The sequence below is a fragment of the Haliotis cracherodii genome, unplaced genomic scaffold (assembly GCF_022045235.1).
Source record: "Haliotis cracherodii isolate W230 unplaced genomic scaffold, xgHalCrac1.p SCAF_22, whole genome shotgun sequence".
NCBI classification, from domain to species: Eukaryota; Metazoa; Mollusca; class Gastropoda; order Lepetellida; family Haliotidae; genus Haliotis; species Haliotis cracherodii.
In genome coordinates this window covers 9,495,829-9,514,770 of record NW_027266278.1, presented here as the reverse complement: position 1 = coordinate 9,514,770, position 18,942 = coordinate 9,495,829, and the positions used below count along the sequence as shown (strand labels likewise).

Sequence of the window (18,942 nt, the reverse complement as noted above, 5' to 3'; positions counted from 1 at the left end):
TTATGTCCCTTGAAAACACTTAATTAAAAGCAGTCTGTTTCAGTATGTTATTTCTTATAAAGATCTATTCAGATAGAATAATTTGAATGCGAAAAGTGTTTTTCTTTAATTTAATTGACAGTTTTTAGTTGTTGCGTAAATAGAGTTTAGGCAGACCTCCCGGGAGAAATCGAAAAGGTTAAAAGACACATGGGAGATAACTCGCGAATACAGACTCGCGTGTGATACTGCTTCCTTCAGCCGATTTCCGGTTATACGCATGGCGTCAAAATGTCGTCGGCACCAATAGCAGAAAGAAATCAAGGTTTGTACAAACGTTTCGCTGATTTATATTCTTTCAACGCGTACATAGATGGAACTTCCATATTGTATTCTTGCTTATTGTCACATCATGTGGCTAAAGATGCATTCTTCTATTGAACATGGAAGTAATTTTTGTCTGAAGTTTTACCGGCAAGAAAATTCGAAGCTCTTTGTAAATGATTACAAAGAATATATTGCAAACAGCATGAAAGCACCAACAAAACTGACAAATCTCGCGACGTCATTTATAAAATAATTTAAAAAAAGTAAATGATACATGAGATTATAATACATTTCAAAACAAACATGAATATGAAATAAATAAACAAGGAAATATTCCTAATTCTGAAGTAATTTTAAATCCAACTTGTGATATAAAGGTATATCCATAGCGATACATGTATAGTGACAATGATAAGGAATCCTGTAGGTATTGTAACCTTCCAATTGTTGAGAATGCTTATTTGATTGATATCATATTTGAACCTCGTATTGCAGATGCCACAGTGTATGTGGGTAGTTTGGATGAAAAGGTAACAGAGGCCATCCTGTGGGAGCTGTTTCTACAAGCTGGTCCAGTTGGTGGGTAGCATTTTTTTAATTGTTTTATTATAGCATTACAGTTTAACGAACAAAAATTTATTGTGCTGTTTTTTCTATGTTGCTGTGGCTCTCACTTCACAGATATCACAAGCCTCGTCAATTGTTCGAGTTACTTGTGTTAGGGTAGGAAGGTAGGTTGTCCCCAACACTGTCCTAAGCCCTTGGATCCCTTTTCTTATGAAACACCCATTTATGATCGTAATGTTTTCTCCAATGTAATCATGGTAATTAAAGGGAAATCCTAATTATTATTAATTTTTTTTTATCCCTGAAGCTCTTGGGTAGAATAGGTCTTCAGCAACTCATGCTTGCCGTAAAAGACGACTTTGCTTGTCGTAAAAGGCGACTAACGGGATCAGGTGGTCAGACTCGCTGACTTGGTTGATGCATGTCATCGATCCCCACTGCATGGATCAATGCTCATGATATTAATCACTGAATTGTCTTGTCCAGATTCGATTATTTACAGGCCGCCCGGGTTCGATTCCCGACATGGGTACAATGTGTGAAGCCCATTTCTGGTGTCCCCCGCCGTGATATTGTTGGAATATAGCTAAAAGCGGCGTACAACCATACTCACTCCCTCCCTATTTACAGACCGCATCATATAGCTGGAATATTGCTGAGTGCAGCATTAAACAACAATACAACCAAGCTAATTTTTTTAATCAAGTTTCGATTTTTGGGGAGTGATTGACTACTGCACCATGTGCACATAAAGTCAAACAATCAAGAACTATTTATTTGTGATAGAGCTCTTGATGGGTGTTGGCTAATTAGAATACATCATTAGCCTAGCTTAGTTTCAAGCTGGCAACCGAGTTCAATCCTCCACGTTACACTAACTGGAAACCAAAGAAGTGGTGTGAAGTGCAATTCTGTGTACCCCCTCATAGTTTCAGGGCGGAGTAGGTCCCAGCACTACAAAGTTACCCTGCTTTTAGTAAATACAGAATACTGTAGTTAGCGTTGCACACCAATGAATAGCTGCTCTTTCTGTCACCTGATTGTTAGGACCAGGGTAACTGGGTTACTTTGAACTGATTTCTTGTTTGCAGTTAATGTCCACATGCCCAAGGACCGTGTGACACAAGCTCACCAAGGTTATGGCTTCGTGGAGTTCCTCGGGGAGGAAGATGCGGACTATGCCATTAAGATCATGAACATGATCAAATTGTATGGTAAACCCATCCGAGTAAACAAGGTCAGTTATATTGACATGTTACATTGTCTAGTTCCTCTGTGTCCATGTACAGTCAAGTCTCATTAATCCGCCGATCGGCTTTGTCTGACACTAATGATGGGAACCGATTAAATCAGTGCTTTTTAGACCTGTTAATCCGACAGTGTCGAACTCCAACACTGACACACCAAATTTGCAACAAATTGCTGAAATCAATCTCGCTAATCCGACACAGTGATCAGCGTACTACATGGTCATCTGCTCGCGAGTACACAGCCCGTGTCATACAGCCACACAGCCCGTAACAGTTGTTTTGTGTTAGCGTTAGAGGTTGCATGATTAGAAAACATATTCTGCTAACAATGTAACCTAACAATATGAATATTTCATTATTATTTTTTATGACGTGTTTGTATCGTTATCTATCGTGTAGTTGTCCAATTTATTGATACTACTTAATTTCGTTAATCCGAGATACTCGTTAATCCGACATAATCATATGCAACCAACCATGTCGGATTAAAGGGACTTGACTGTACTCAGGAATATAAATGAGGTGTTTTATTTTATATTGCTGTGTTCACAGATTCACTAATTTGAAATTTCATACAAGTGAATAAGATTAAATAGTCAAGAACAGTCTTTGTATTCTTCCCTTCCAAGTCGTTTCAGTAAACATGGGAAGGAAATAAGCGAATCAGTCTTGGAAGGGAGGTAACTCTTTTACTTTCTTTAGAAAGGTTGTTTTATTTCATGTTTCTTTATTTCCCCTGATCAACAATTCATGTAAAACAAAAACTTGAAATAAAACAAATCTAAAAATTACCACTGACAGTGACAAACAAATTTTTATAAACTATGAGTAAACCAAACGATTACAACATTGCTGACTAAAATCTAGTTTTTGTTGCTAAGATCCAGTCGTGATATTTCTAAGATCTAGTTGTATTATTGCTGACTAAAATGTAGTTGTTGTGTTCTTGCTGACTGAGATCAAGTTGTAATATTGCTGACTAAGATGAAGTTAAGTTATTGCTGAGATCTGGTTGTGTTATTTCTGACTAAGATGTAGTTGTGTTATTGCTGAGATCTGGTTGTGTTATTTCTGACTAAGATTTAATTGTGTTAATGCTGACTAAGGTATGGTTGCATTATTGCTGAGATCTAGTTGTATTATTGCTAACTATGACCCAGTTGTTATTGCTAACTAGGATCTAGTTTTGTTTATTGCTTAGATGTAGTTGTGTTATTGCTGACTAAGATCTAGTAGTGTTATTGCTTACTAAGATATAGTTGTGTTATTGCTTACTAAGATATAGTTGTGTTTATAGCTTAGATCTAGTAGTGTTATTGTTGACTAAGATCTAGTAGTGTTATTGCTGACTAAGATCAAGTAGTGTTGTTGCTGACTAAGATCAACTAGTGTTATTGCTGACTAAGATCAAGTAGTGTTATTGCTGACTAAGATCAACTAGTGTTATTGCTGACTAAGATCAACTAGTGTGATTGCTGACTAAGATCAACTAGTATTATTGCTGACTAAGGTATACATGGTATAGTTGTGTTTTTGCATGTTTAGAGACACTGCCAAGAACCCTACTGGTATTTAAGCTGTCATGACCAGTATTGTACAACACTTTCTTTCTTTGACAGGCCTCAGCTCACCAGAAGAACCTCGATGTTGGTGCTAATATATTCATTGGCAACCTTGACCCTGAGGTGGATGAAAAACTGTTGTACGACACATTCAGTGCATTTGGTGTTATCCTGCAGACGCCCAAGGTATGCCAGAGAAGATTATGTTACCCACACAGATACTTGATTAACCATATATACATGTCACAAGCTCCACTGTTTGAAAAAAGACATGGTAGTCAAGGAGTCCACGTTACAACCCTATTGTTTAGAGTATATAGTAGAGGGACCAGAGATTCCAATACTAGAAGATTTCAAGTTCAACAGGACCCCCCTGAAATAATTGAGTAAATTGACTCCTTCAAGCAGAGTTACCTATAATCAATCAGCATGTTTACCATATTCGACATAATAAGCGCCTCGTTTTAATGGAAAAATAGGGTTGTTGGGTAGCCTTGTGGTTCGTTTTGACATAGACTGGGTTCAGGTTCCCAAATGAGTTTTTTTGTTTTGTTTTCTTTGTTGTTTAACGACGCACTCAGCAATATACCAGCTATATGATGGCAGTCTTTAAATAATTGAGTCTGGACCCGACAATCTAGTGATTGACATTATGAGCGTCGACCTTTGCAATTGGGATACGATGACATGCATCAACCAAGTCAGCAAGACTGACTACCCAATCCCGTTAGTCGCATCTTACGACAAGCATTGTCGCCTTTTACGGCAAGCATGGGTTGCCGAAGACGTATTCTACCCCGGATCTTCACGGGTCCCCCAATGAGTACAATGTGTGAAGACCTTTCTTAATGACCCGGGGTACAATGTGTGAAGCCCATTTCTGGTGTCTCCTGCCGTGATATTGCTGGAATATTGCTAAAAGTGGCGTAAAACCATACTCACTCACTCACTCTTAATGACCCTTGAGGTTGGTGAAATATATGTAGAAGCAGTTTATAACCTTTTTCACTCACTCACTTCATAGTTTCAGATTCTATAAAACAGCTCTTATTTAAGAACTAAAACATCAAGTGGGAGTTGTTTATTGTACAAAACACTACAGGGAGAATAAACCATGAGGGGCATTTATTTCTTATATGAGATACAGCCTTTTTAAGGATATCAATAAATTTTACAAGCTTGCAAAACATTTACCTGTATTTAAATAATGATGACTCCCTGAATACAATCAGACCTCCGCAAGGACCTTGGCACCTTTTCTTCCAATACCGATTGTCATGTCCATCCCAATTTAGGGTGCAATCATCCGGCCATTGCGTTCATCTGTGCTGTCCAGCTATATCTAGGGGGAACAACTTAAAAAACACTTCCCTCTGGAAAATAATGTTGTCCTATTTACGACGTCATCAAGCTGCGAGCGCATGTCTTACATTTGTTATTATCATGACAACAGCAATTAATGTTTAAGTGAATTGTAATTTGTATGTATGAACTTAAAACATCCAATTTTCTAAAATTGAACTGAGAAATTTCTCTTAGGTCGTTTTTATTAATAAAATAGTTTTTCAGCTCCTCCTACACAAACTAACTTTCAATTGTCATTTAGCATGTTTAGTTTTATGAGAAGATATCAGAAAACTTTGAGCCTTGCATGTCTAGGTTTGTCTTTTCTTATCCTTGCCTGTGACCTATATTAGTCTTGTGTTGTTGAGTCATCTTTCACAATTTGGCATCCATCAGTCCGGTGATTTGCTGATGATCTTGTATTGGGGCGGTCGGGAAGCCTAGCGGTTAAAGCGTTGATTCCCGACATGGGTACAATGTGTGAAGCCCATTTCTGGTGTCCCCAGCCGTGATATTGCTGGAATATTGCTAAAAGTGGCGTAAAACCATACTCACTCACTACTCTGAGAATAGAGCTGTCACCAAATTATTATCCCTAGAGAGTCAATCACCATAGATTAGTTTTATAGCAAGCATGGGTTGCTGAAAAGGTCTTCAGCAACTCACGCTTGCTGTGAAAGGTGACTATGCTTGTCGTAAAAGGCGACTAACGGGATCGGGTGGTCAGACTCGCTGGCTTGGTTGATGCATGTCATTCATCCCAATTGCGTGTATCGATGCTCATGATGTCAATCACTGGATTGTCTGGTCAAGACTTGATTATTTACAGACTGCCATCATATAGCTGGAATATTGCTGAGTGCAGCGTTTAACAACAAACAAAAACAAAATATAAATGAACTGTTGCATGCCGGGAAGGCAGCCCCATTATCTGCCACAAATAAGCGTTGGATGAAGGAATTCAGCGTGGGATAACACATATTGATCCTTTACCATGGGTAACAACTATTAAACGGTGAAAAAGATTTCACAACAATATTTTAGTTCTGTATATGCTAGGCTCAAAACTCTATAATTCCTCTCATAACTTTCACATGTATTTTAAATTAAAAAATTCTGACCAATATATTTTCTTCAGATAATGAGAGACCCGGACACTGGCAACTCAAAGGGCTACGCTTTCATTAACTTTGCAAGTTTTGAGGCCTCCGATGCAGCAATAGAAGCTATGAATGGGCAGTACCTCTGCAACAGACCCATCACAATATCATATGCATTTAAGAAAGAATCCAAAGGAGAACGCCATGGGTCAGCAGCAGGTGAGCCAAACTCCTTCCCAGCGCGTGACACCTTCGTTACACTCTTGGTAACATACGCTGCCACCAGTGTGGGCGCGGCCATTATAAGATTCTTGAAATTTGCCCTCTAACCCCATATTAGTAACGTTTATACTTTTGTTTATGTCTTTGAGAATGCCACCATATTTCATTTTGAAAAGGTTTACGACTGACCATGTTTCGCAAGATGAATTTACTTTGTTGGTTTAAAAATCAGATTGGTTCGAGATTGCAGACTAACGGAAAATCAACCAACTTCTCCCTTACATTCTTACTATATCAATTAAAGATGATAGTTTTAAGGAAATAGAAATTCAAATTGACAAACAAAGAAAGTAATTTATCAGCGATAAGTGTATTAGGTGTCACGACAGTCGTCACTTGTTTGTAAACATAACAGTCATTCGGTTGCGAGTTCAACTCCAAGCATGGTTGGGGGCCATCTATCACAGTGGGGAGTTTTGACTGGTGGCAGCGATAGTATAGAGAGCTCCGCGAACGTGCTATCACTGTGAGGAGCTTGCAGGTGAGCAGTCAAGGGGAGATAATCCAGTAGAAATTATCCTAATGGTCGCTCCAGCTAACAACTGGGTCAAATTAATGTGCTATGAAAACCCCCCAGAAGGCATACAGCACAACATACAAGCCTCAGATTTCTTTTAAGATTTTAAGTTATTTTTTATATTTATATTTTTTTCCTTAGTTCTAGTCATGTAGACTGGAAATAGTTGAAATAAGATTCAGCGGTCTATCATTGTTGTTCATGTTGAAATTGTTAAAATAAAAAGATGATCTTGATTGAAATTTTAATTGAAAGAGCTCTAACCACATTTATTATTTAATCTTTGTTTTTACTTTGGGTATATTTTGTATATGGAACCCTTAGATTTGTCATGGTTTCTTTTCTTGTGCATGTTGAGTTATTTACTAGGTTTTTTTATTGTTTTTTTTACTTTTGCAAAAAATGTTAATATGGTGTTAAGGACAACAAAGCTAGCAAACTTTTAATATCACAAAGCAAGATTTAAGAATTTGTGCTCATTCTTTGTTGGCTTTGGGGCGGTCGGGTAGCCTAGTGGTTAAATCGTTCACTCGTCACACCGAAGACCCGAGTTCAATTCCCGATGTGGGTACAATGTGTGAAGCCCTTTTCTGGTGTCCCCCGGCATGATATTGCTGGAATATTGCTAAAAGCGGCGTAAAACCAAACTCACTCACTCTCTTTGTTTGTTTATGAATAAAAGAGAACGATGTATTGGTAACCACTGGTTATTACATAGTGTACGTTAGAATTGCCTCCCTTTGGTGTGTCAGAAACCTATGATTGTTGGTTCAAATCCCAGATTCATGCTCCTGGGTTTCACCAAAGTGGTAAATGTCTTAGAGCTGCATCACTTCTGGATCTTAAACATTAAGCCTCACATTGTGATATCAGGACTTTATCAAGGATTCCAAACTAAGTACCCTGGAAAACAAAATAGAACAAAATCTTGATATTGTTCAAAATTTGATTACTTTGTTGTTATTTTTTTTGCGTAAGTTCTGAGTAAGTTCTGAAATGTTTAATTCAAATTGGGAATTTTTACGATCATTTGCTGCGGACTTGGGGCCAAATATCAGCTTCTGAGCCAGTCTGGATAAATGCTGTTCAAAAGTAACTAAAGGTCCCATTAACACAACACCTTGATTCAACACGACTGATGAGATCTAACTGAACCACTTCTACGTTCCAGAACGACTGCTGGCGGCACAGAACCCCCTGTCACTGACGGATCGACCTCATCAGCTGTTTGCGGACGCCCCGCCACCACCCTCACAACCTCCTGCACCCTCCTCAGCTACAAACCCCCTCATCCCCCCTCCCCCACCCCCTTCCAGCCTCACCCCCCAGCCTGGGGGCATGGGTATGCAAGGTGAGACTGTGCATCAACACATACCTTGGACGAACGTATACTCCTCACTATTGATAGGGATAGTCTGTCCATGATACACAAAACTGATTCTCATAATATGCAAAAAGCAGGATTTGAAAACGAAAACAACTTTTTCTTCACCCTAGACTGTCTTTTTGTTGTCATAAGGTAAGCAGTGAATGCATAAAGGAGTAATGCAAAAATGTAAAATATATTTAGATTTTACTAAATTTAAATAGGACATATCTGATTATCGCTATCGAAAGTTGGGTGGTATATTTCTGGGCTAGTGGTGGATGAAGTGAACCCCATTCACTCACCCACCTAGAACATGAAACCTGTGTAGATCCGGGGTAGAATAGGTCTTCAGCAACCCATGCTTGCCGTAAAAGGTGGCCATGCTTGTCGAAAGAGGCGACTAATGTGATTGGGTGGTCAGGCTTGCTGACTTGGTTGATACATGTCATCGTATCCCAAACGGGTACATCGATGCTTGTGATGTCAATCACTGGATTTTCTGATCAAGACAACAAGGAGCTTTGTTATTATTTGATATGTTGATATTGAACCTAGATGCATCAATCGCCTCCTCCACAAAGTGATTCCGTGTAAGTATTGGTCCTATGCTGGTCGTAAGAGACGACTTAGTGGATCGGGTGGTCAGACTCAGGCTCTTGGCTGATTGGTCATCGTATACCCATGACGTAGATCCTTGCTCATAATAATAGCAATCACTGGATTGTCTGACCCAGACTTGATTATGTACAGGTTGAATAATGTTGAATGAGGCATTAAGCAAACTAATATGATACCATCTTCCCTAATCAAGACAATTAACTGACAATAAAAATCAGGACTAGTCTGGAATTATGGAGTTATGTTTTTGATGGACTAATGAGCCTATGCATAATCCAATCAAAATCATGTTATGAAATTGACGTCTGGTTCATAAACAACCTGGTTACTGCTGGATTTCAGTCGACTGCAGGATTTGCAAAGCATATGTACATTCAACTGGGTGTCGACATATCTTCCAAGTCTTTTCATGTTTTTTAGTCAATGTGCATAATTGATTTGATGTACTTTGTAAGGTAATACCCATTTTATGACAATACAGATCTCGATTATCGATCAGATCATTTTAACTTGGCGCCGCCATTTGGTTTGAGCAAATGCAAGTGATATGAGAGGTGGAATTTGATTGGTCAATAATAGGGACCTAGAAGGGACATTACTTTTAATAGCTACTGGTGGCGTTACGACTGAGCCACAAAAATCCAGCCAGGTTCGGCAAGGTTGGAAACTGGACTTTTGTAATCAGGCAACTCCCTTGCCTCTGGATAATGGTATGATACAGGACTAGTTTTCCCCTTTTGTATTTAGTGGTATATAAACAGAACATATTTTGTCAACAGAAATCCATGCTTCTACATGTACTGGGGCACAGGTGGCCCAGTTGTCTAAGGCGATGCGATTCGCTGTGCAGAGTTGCATCCCTTGGGCACGACAGAAACCTATGATTGTGGGTTCGAATCCGTATTTCAATGGTTGTCAGCACCATACCCGTGTTCGTGGGTTTCACCGAAGTTGTAAACATCTGACACCTGCATCACTTCGGGCTTTCCTCCCACATTAAGCTGACATGCCGCGATATAACTGGAATACTGTTAAAAGCGGCGTTAAACCCAACTCACTCACTCACTCCACAGGTACATGTATGGGGAAGTCTTTGTGTTGACAATGTTAACCTGTCCTGTTTGTTTCAGTGTCGTCATCGGCTCCACTCCCACCCCCTCCGGTTCCCCCACCCCAGCAGTCCATGCACCCTCCCCCGGTGCCCCCTGGAGGGATGCCCCCTTTCCCTCCGCCCGGAATGCCACCTCATGGTAAGTCCAGTGAGAAACAATTACAGGTAAACAGTGGTCGAAATTAAGCATGAAAGTCATCAATGCTAAACTTTAATATCTACCTTAGAGGGGCGGGGCGGGTAGCCTAGTGGTTAATGCGTTCGCTCGCCATGCAGAAGACCCAGTTTCGATTCCCGACACGGGTACAATGTGTGAAGCCCATTTTTGTGTCCCCCGCCGTGATATTGCTGGAATATTGCTAAAAGCGGCGTAAAACAATACTCACTCACTAATTTGTACCTTGAGTTACAAAAGTGGGGGTCCATGGGACACCAAATACCATATTCGACATTATAAGCGCCCAGGGCACTCTCAAAATTAGAAATAGGGTGCTCTTATTAGAATATTATTTTGGTGAAAAACAACAGAGTTGAAAGATCATAAATTTCGTGATTTATGCTGACAGCCTGAAATGTTTATATACGACAAATATATTTTTTCCAGAATTTAATGGCCCATAATTAAGGATTCACATAACACACGTATTAAACGCGAATAAATAAGTCTTGTGTACATTGAACAATCGGAAGGGGTGCTAATTGGGGTTGTTCTCTAGCCAATATATTAGCAAATTAGCAATTATTGGAGCGGGGCGCTTATTACGTTGAATACGGTAATTAATTAAGGGTCCTTCCAGGCAATATGAGGGTCCTGTAAAGTAATGCAATGATGTAGTTGTTGTACATTTTGAGCCTGGAATGGAGACAGTGGTCATGATTGATGGGTGAAGTAACAGACACCCATCACTACTCTTGATGAGCTCTAGGTACAATGAATGTTAGTGTTTGTCCCTCGGTTTGCAGTATTTTCTTTTTCTGCTTCCAGTCTCACCATTTATGCGTACTGGAGGCTCATTTGTGCGTTGTGTAAAACCCTGATAGACATTCTTGAAATTTGATAAACTTGACAGTCGTATTCATGCAATGAGAGATGACATTTTGCAGAAACTCTGTCTGTTGTTTTGATTTGGTTGTTCAAACTGATTGTGTTTACCAGCCGTCGATGTTGGGAGATCTGAATATTGTCAGTGTGAATTGTTTGGTTGTTTCATTACTGTTTCATATTTATTGCTGTTCTTTACAATGAAACAACAGACCCGTGAAGATTCCGGGGTAGAATAGGTCTTCAGCAACCCATACTTGCCGTAAAAGGCGACTATCCTTGTCGTAAAAGGCGACTAACGGGATCGGGTGGTCATTCTGGCTGACTTGGTTGATACATGTCATCGATCCCAATTGTGTGGATCGATGCTCATGATGTCAATCACTGGATTGTCTGTCCCAGACTCGATTATTTTACAGACAGCCATCGTATAGTTGGAATATTGCTTAGTGTGGCGTTAAACAACAAACCAACCAACCAACTTTACAATGAAACAACATATGATCTGACAGCAGTGTTGTAGACTGGTTTATTGTCGATCACATAGTATTCAGTTGTCCTAAAAATATTTCTCAAATTTAATAATGATATACAAGAATATCCTATCCAATGTTAAATGACAATGTCCTGTTGTGAAATGACTGTACAGGAAGCAAATGTTACGATAAATGTTTACTGCCATATTATTTTGTACCTATTTCTCATCAAGGTAGCAAGAGTTTTCTCCCTTGAATAGACTTTTTCCCTGATGGATGAATGTCTGTGTGATGAAGGCAGATTATTTAGTTGTCAGTGAAATGTCTGAACTATTGAAGCTTATATTGAATGATGTGTGAATTAGTGTATTATGACGGCAAGTTGGGCATAGATGTACAATAATGAAAAATGCAGCCCAAATTTATCACGATGAAATATTTTCCTTGTCCTTCTCAGTGAACATAATTACTGTAAATCTTGAAATTAACGCGAGCGGGAATTAAACGCGAAAAATGCGAGTGGTATTTGCTCGCATAAATTAACTTTGCATTTATGTCTCCAAATGACTATCCAACAATAAGACGGCCTCACTGCACACTCTGGATAGCGGAAATACCAACTTGAATATAAACACAAACATGGTTTAGTGAGCAGTTGACATCCATTCTGTTTTTCCGCCCCGTTATAATGCTGGAATAATGTTAATGTTGAAAGTGTAAGGAGGATATGTTTGGTGGAGTATGACCCTTCATATTGTTTGATAGGCATTACTTAGAAGTTGACGGATGACAAGATAGACACAATTTTTTTTTTTTATGGATAACAACTTCTTTAATACTGTAAAAGGCGACGTTTCGGTATAGCCATCTCGGACCATATCATCAACTGTCCCAATCACATCATCAACTGGGACAACGTCCAAATCCTCGCCAACAACCTCCATGACTTCACCAAAAGAAAACTAACAGAAGCAGTCCATATTCGCCGCCACAAGCCATCAATCAACAGAGATCAAGGCTATTTCATCCCATCCGCCTACTATGAACTCATCAACCAATAATCACCTGTTTATTGGCTTCATGCCCCCATTGGCTTCTAGCTTTGTGTTTTCTGTCCATCGTGTTGTGATAGCATCATCCCTTTGTTGTCACACCTACCTATGTTATCCCACTCATGTATGCCCTTGTTGTTACTGTTAATCCTCTATTGTTAATCATCCACTTGCTATATATATTCTGCACTATGTCCCTCATTCAGTCTTGCTTGACAACGGTATAAGGATCTATACCGAAACGTCGCCTTTTACAGTATTAAAGAAGTTGTTATCCATAAAAAAAAAATTTTTTTTAAAAATTGTGTCTATCTTGTTATGACCCTTCATAGAGTGAGAGCCAAACTGTATGAATGTCAGAGCTTGCGAAAAGCTATGGAAACGCTGTACATAATGTGAACTTTAAATTTAGAAATTGTCCGTGTCTAATCAGCAGTGGTTGTTTGTTTCCAGGTCAGTCGATGCCACCGTTCCCCCCGCCGCCGATGAACATGATGCCACCAATGGGAGGACAGAACCAATATCAGCAGAACAACCAGCAAGGTACAACTGTCTGTTGTTAATGTCGACTGGCACCTGTTTGTTAATGTTGACTGGCACCCGTTTGTTAATGTCGACTGGGACCCGTTTGTTAACATCAAGTGGCACCCTTTGTTAATGTCGACTGGGACCCGTTTGTTAACGTCAACTGGCTCCCTTTGTTAATGTCGACTGGGACCCGTTTGTTAATGTCGACTGGCACCCGTTTGTTAATGTCGACTGGGACTCATTTGTTAATGTCGACTGGCTCCCGTTTGTTAATGTCGACTGGGACCTGTTTGTTAATGTCGACTGGCACCCGTTTGTTAATGTCGACTGGCACCCGTTTGTTAATGTCGACTGGGACCCTTTTGTTAATGTCGACTGGCTCCCGTTTGTTAATGTCGACTGGCTCCCGTTTGTTAATGTCGACTGGGACCCTTTTGTTAATGTCGACTGGCACCCGTTTGTTAATGTCGACTGGGACCCTTTTGTTAATGTCGACTGGGACCTGTTTGTTAATGTCGACTGGCACCCGTTTGTTAATGTCGACTGGGACTCATTTGTTAATGTCGACTGCCACCCGTTTGTTAATGTCGACTGGGACCCATTTGTTAATGTCGACTGGGACCTGTTTGTTAATGTCGACTGGCACCCGTTTGTTAATGTCGACTGGCTCCCATTTGTTAATGTCGACTGGTCAGGACCGCCGTCATGCAGCTGTAATATTGCTGAGTGCAGCGTTCAACAACAACCAAACAAAACCAAGCCAATAGTAGACTTGATAGTGTGTTAACCTGTCTGACATTAGACACGGGTTTTGTTTCCTGTATGGTAAGAACGCTTCCTTGGTCAGGTGGTAGAGCGTCCACCTGAAGAGCGGAAGGTCAGGGTTTGATCTTCAACTACGCCATACCAAATTCTGTTAAAAGATGGTACTTGTTGTTACCCTGCCTGGTGCTCAGCAAAACAAGGGCTGGTTGCCTATGAGTCAGTCTCTGTCTGAGTAGGGCATCTTTGTTAAACTGTGAAATGGTACCTCAGTGGGCTAGTACAGTAAAACAGGCATCAGTCCGGACTATAGCCTACCAGTACAAGCAGCCACTTCATAAGTGCAACAATCTTGAATGCGACGTTAAACCCCATTTCATCTCACTTTACCTTCTGTATGGTAATAATTATTACATAATAACCTCATTTTTTACCTCAATTTGCAGACAAATAAACAATCACACTGAGCTTATTATGGAAAGGAGCTCATGTTAAATAATATGCTTATATAATCAGGGTTCACTCACTCACTTCTCTTGCAGGTCCCCCTGCCCCGCCAGGCATGCCTCCTCCCCCCCCAGGAGGCAACCAGAACTATGGTCCTCCCCCACCCCCTGGGATGCGACCACCACCCCCAGGCTGGAGGGGACCTCCCCCGGGACCCAGAGGACCAGGAGGATTCGGTGAGTATTCAGGGATTTCTCTAGACCTGCTCAGAGGACATTATTCAGCCCCGTGTCTGGAGCAAAGGTCAGCAAAAATACCAAAATTGAAATTAAACATTTTCCAAATCATGCCGTTATAGTCATAACTAATGTGATGGCTTTGTAGAGGAGTCTCATATTTCAATGATAACAGGACCAATATTGAGGAAGAGGATTTAAAAGTTCAACATTTTTGCATTGAAAGCAATGTTAAAAGTCAATGTTAAAATACCCCTGAATTTAGGAAAAAAACTTTTCATCCCAAACTGGCTCCCACAGGAGATATCCTTTGGGTGACATCAAGCAATATCTACACAGTAGATATGGCTGCAATGAAATTGCATAGCAATGCTTTGCACACCATTGTGACGTCATTGGTTACCATGATGTCACAATCAAATGGCATCACTAATGGCTCTGCTACTGAAGGTGGTAGCAGTACTTTCTACAGTGAAGACACTGCTTTTTACTGTCGAGGATGACAAAAGGATGATGTTGGATGATAAATAAAATCTCACCCTCATGTCTTTTGATATCAAATATATCAACTCTCATTGACTATTGATATCAAAAGACACTCGGCTGAGATTCTCTTTATCTATAGGGGCGGTCAGATATACAGCGGGCCCGTCGGGTAGCCTAGTGGTTAAAGCGTTCCCTCGTCACGCCGAAGACCCGGGTTCGATTCCCGACATGGGTACAATGTGTGAAGCCCATTTGTGGTGTCCCCCTGCCGTGATATTGCTGGAATATTGCTAAAAGCGGCTTAAAACCATACTCACTCACTCACTCTATATCTATAATACAAATTCCAATTTTGAACAAAATAAAGATTTTTGCCAATTTACTTGCCAAGGGCACTTAGTTTGGAATCCTGGATGACTTACTGCTACTGAACATGATATGGGTAGTATCTATCATTTATATGCTATAGCCCTGAAGGGATTCCGGGTTAGAATAGTCCCTTTGCAGCCTATGTTGGTTCTAAGGGATCGGGGGCATGGGTGGCCCTGTCGTCTAAGGCGCCGCAATTCGCTGTGCAGAGTTGCGTCCCTTGGGCACGCCAGAAACCTATGATTGTGGGTTCGAATCCCGGTTCGCCCCGATTATGTTTCTAGGTTTGATACGTCTGATACCTGCATCACTTCGGGTTTTCCTCCCACATTAAGCTGACACGCCGTGATATAACTGGAATACTGTTAAAAGCGGTGTTAAACCCAACTCACACACTCACTCTAAGGGGTGACTTCGTTGATTGTGTGCCTGGCAACTGTTTACAAATAGCAACCACATAGCTGGACTACTGATGTGTGTGCCGTTAACATACGAAATATAACTTCAAACTCTACACATGCTGGAGTAGATATTTAAAATTTGACATGACACATCTGAGTATTTTAAAAGCTGAAAAAGAAAGTATAACTTTGTGTGCTATATCAAAGCATTAATATGATGTTATTGTCACCCTTAAAGGCCGGCCACCACACCCAGGAATGCGAGGACCACCGCCCCGAGGAATGAGAGGACCTCCCCCACCCAGGGGCATGAGGCCCCCACCCCCAGACTGGAGGGGTCCTCCGCCACCACCACCCCCCAGGTTCTGATTGTAAAGACGCCCAGCAGAATGTGGGCACACTTTGTGTACATAAGGACCCATCAGCCGCCGATATGTTGTGTTTCGGTGACGTGTGTATATACAGGGATCCGTGCCTCGAAGGAAGGGATGGACTGTGGACGGGATCAACTTGGATGGTTTAAGATGGGAGCAGTAGTTTTTAAGGCACAAATTGATGGGGCAGGGCTGATTGGGGGAGTGGAACTGATGTGTAGGAAGATGTCCTACAGTGGGCAGAGGAGCCTGCTGAATTAACTTCTGATGGTGTCTGACTGGGGTCTCAGATGCTGAAACAACTGGAAGGAAACAGGAGGCTGACTTGTGTCAATCTTGAGGTTGACAGGAGGATGAAAGTGTCCAACAGGAGGTTGACAGGAGGCTGACTTGTGTCTAACTGTAGGTTAACAGAAGGCTGACCTGGGACAATCTTGATGTTGACAGGAGGCTGACTTGCGTCTAACTGAAGGTTGACAGGAGGCTGACTTGTGTCAATCTTGATGTTGACAGGAGGATGACTTGTGTCAATCTTGATGTTGACAGGAGGCTGACTTGTGTCTAATTGGAGATTGACAGGAGGCTGACTTGTGTCTAATTGGAGATTGGCGGGAGGCTGACTTGTGTCAATCTTGATGTTGACAGGAGGCTGACTTGTGTCAATCTTGAGGTTGACAAGAGGATGACTTGTGTCAATCTTGATGTTGACAGGAGGCTGACTTGTGTCAATCTTGAGATTGACAGGAGGCTGACTTGTGTCTGTTGGTCAGCTAAGAAAAGGCAGATCAAAGGCTCATTTGAGAATTGTTCAGGGATATGAGACACTTACGGGTTCTACTTCAGAATCCTCACGGTGAAGACATACATCAACATATACCTGGAGCCTCATATCTCACATCATGAAGCCAATAGTCCTGCTGGTCACAGCTCATACTACTCCACTTCTGATAGGGATATACGATGAGTTATGGTCTTTAGTTGCCGTATACGGTGTCATATTAGGTTAGCAGAAACATATTGGGCGAGGCGTTGAAAAGTTTACACTATTTGGTGTCTTTGTTGCACATGTCATGTCAAAACTTAAAACTCAAAACTTAAAACTTAATACTTACAACCTAAGACGTTAAGGGTCAAAGGGAGACTACTCTTCAAACCTCAGAGGCCAAACCTTGCTGATAATTTTAACTTTATATAATCTTTATTAAAGTCACGAACGTGATCCAAAGAACACATCAACGTCCTAGCAGATCAAAATAAGTGATATTAAAACACAAAACAGTGTCATGTAACAACTTTCTGTACCCAAATTTTCATGTGAAACATGTGAGGTGGGTGTTGGAAAACCTGTATCAACCATCTTGGATTTTTGCTGACGGTATACGGGCTCATGTGGGGTTAGAAGTTCTGCTCTCTGATTGGTCAAACTCACTTTGGGGCAAGTATGTATTCAACTTGAATGACATATCTGATTATCCCTATCAAGCGTTGAGTAGAATAGTATGGATGCATCATGGTGTGCATGCCCTATTACGATACTCAGTCTGAATCTATCGGAATTGAATCATTGGTTAGCAAAGACAAATGTAACAATCCTTTGAAATAAACACAAGTGTGAGTTTGAGCCAAGTCATCAAGTCTTCAAACATGTCATGAAAACTGTTTCTGCATGTTAGCAGTGGATGTTAGGTCGTTTTTCAGCCTAAAAATGGCAGTTACAATAGCAACATAATCATGATAATAGTTCTGAGACTAGACAAAAAAACAATCAATATTTGTACAATGGTACGTAGTGTATAATAAACATAAATCAACAGTGAAGTAATTATGAGATTTTCATCTAAATGTTCCAGAACTGTGAGATCAGAAGCACTTTTTTAACGTTTTTCTTTATAAAAAACAGTCTGTTCAACGGAAGTGATTCACATGAAGCACGAATGTTTGGTAGAATTATGTATTTGACTACATGAAGTAAAGAAGGTAGTCAACTCACACAGCTATTTTCTTCCTGTTTAGTTACCATGGTTACTATTGGACAATGCAATGTGAGGCGGATGTTTGGCAGTGAGAAGTGCAGAGATGAAAATCTAATAATGTGTTGTGGCCAAAGCTATAAGCATTGCAATGAGTATCAGTTACCATGGTTACTATTGGACAATGCAATGTGAGGCGGATGTTTAGCAGTTAGTAGTGCAGAGGTGAAGATCTAATAATGTGTTATGGCCAAAGCTAATTAATTAATAATTTAATAAACAAGACGAAGGACACACACTATCATGATCATGAAAAATTGATATTATCATTTCCAAAATGCAACTGAAAATATGTTTACCCCATATCGTGGTAATTGATATTTGTCAATATTACTGCAGCTTGTTTCATTAAAACAATTCTGCTGTGAGTCGTATGAGGAGGATACCTTTGAGATGCTACATCAAGGTATGAATGAGACGCTTTGTTACTTTGCATACAGCTGGTAAACAAACAGGTCCGATTTGGGCAGATTTTCTCAAGAGGTATTTCACAAAGACCATATTGGCACATAATCAGGTCATTGTGTAACATTTTGAATTTCTGAATTTAAGGGGGCACGGGTGGCGCAGTCGTCTAAGGCGCCGCGATTTTCGCTGTGCAGAGTTGCGTCCCTTGGGCATGCCAGAAACCTATGATTGTGGATTCGAATCCTGGTTTGCAAAGATTATGTTTCTAGGTTTGTCAGCACCATACCTGTGCTCGTGGGTTTCAC

At 40.6% G+C, this 18,942-nt stretch overlaps 1 protein-coding gene across 1 annotated transcript; it reads left to right on the top strand.

Moving 5' to 3' along the window:
• Positions 1-251: 251 nt before the first annotated feature.
• LOC139471272 (splicing factor 3B subunit 4-like) lies at positions 252-18,445 on the top strand. The gene is made up of 10 exons (XM_071253570.1): positions 252-304; positions 802-885; positions 1,965-2,110; positions 3,743-3,871; positions 6,168-6,348; positions 8,100-8,279; positions 10,046-10,165; positions 13,050-13,139; positions 14,429-14,569; positions 16,064-18,445. Exons 1-10 carry the CDS (start codon positions 271-273, stop codon positions 16,192-16,194), a joined length of 1,236 nt encoding a protein of 411 aa, XP_071109671.1. The 5' UTR covers positions 252-270; the 3' UTR covers positions 16,195-18,445.
• The last annotated feature ends 497 nt before the right edge of the window (positions 18,446-18,942 follow it).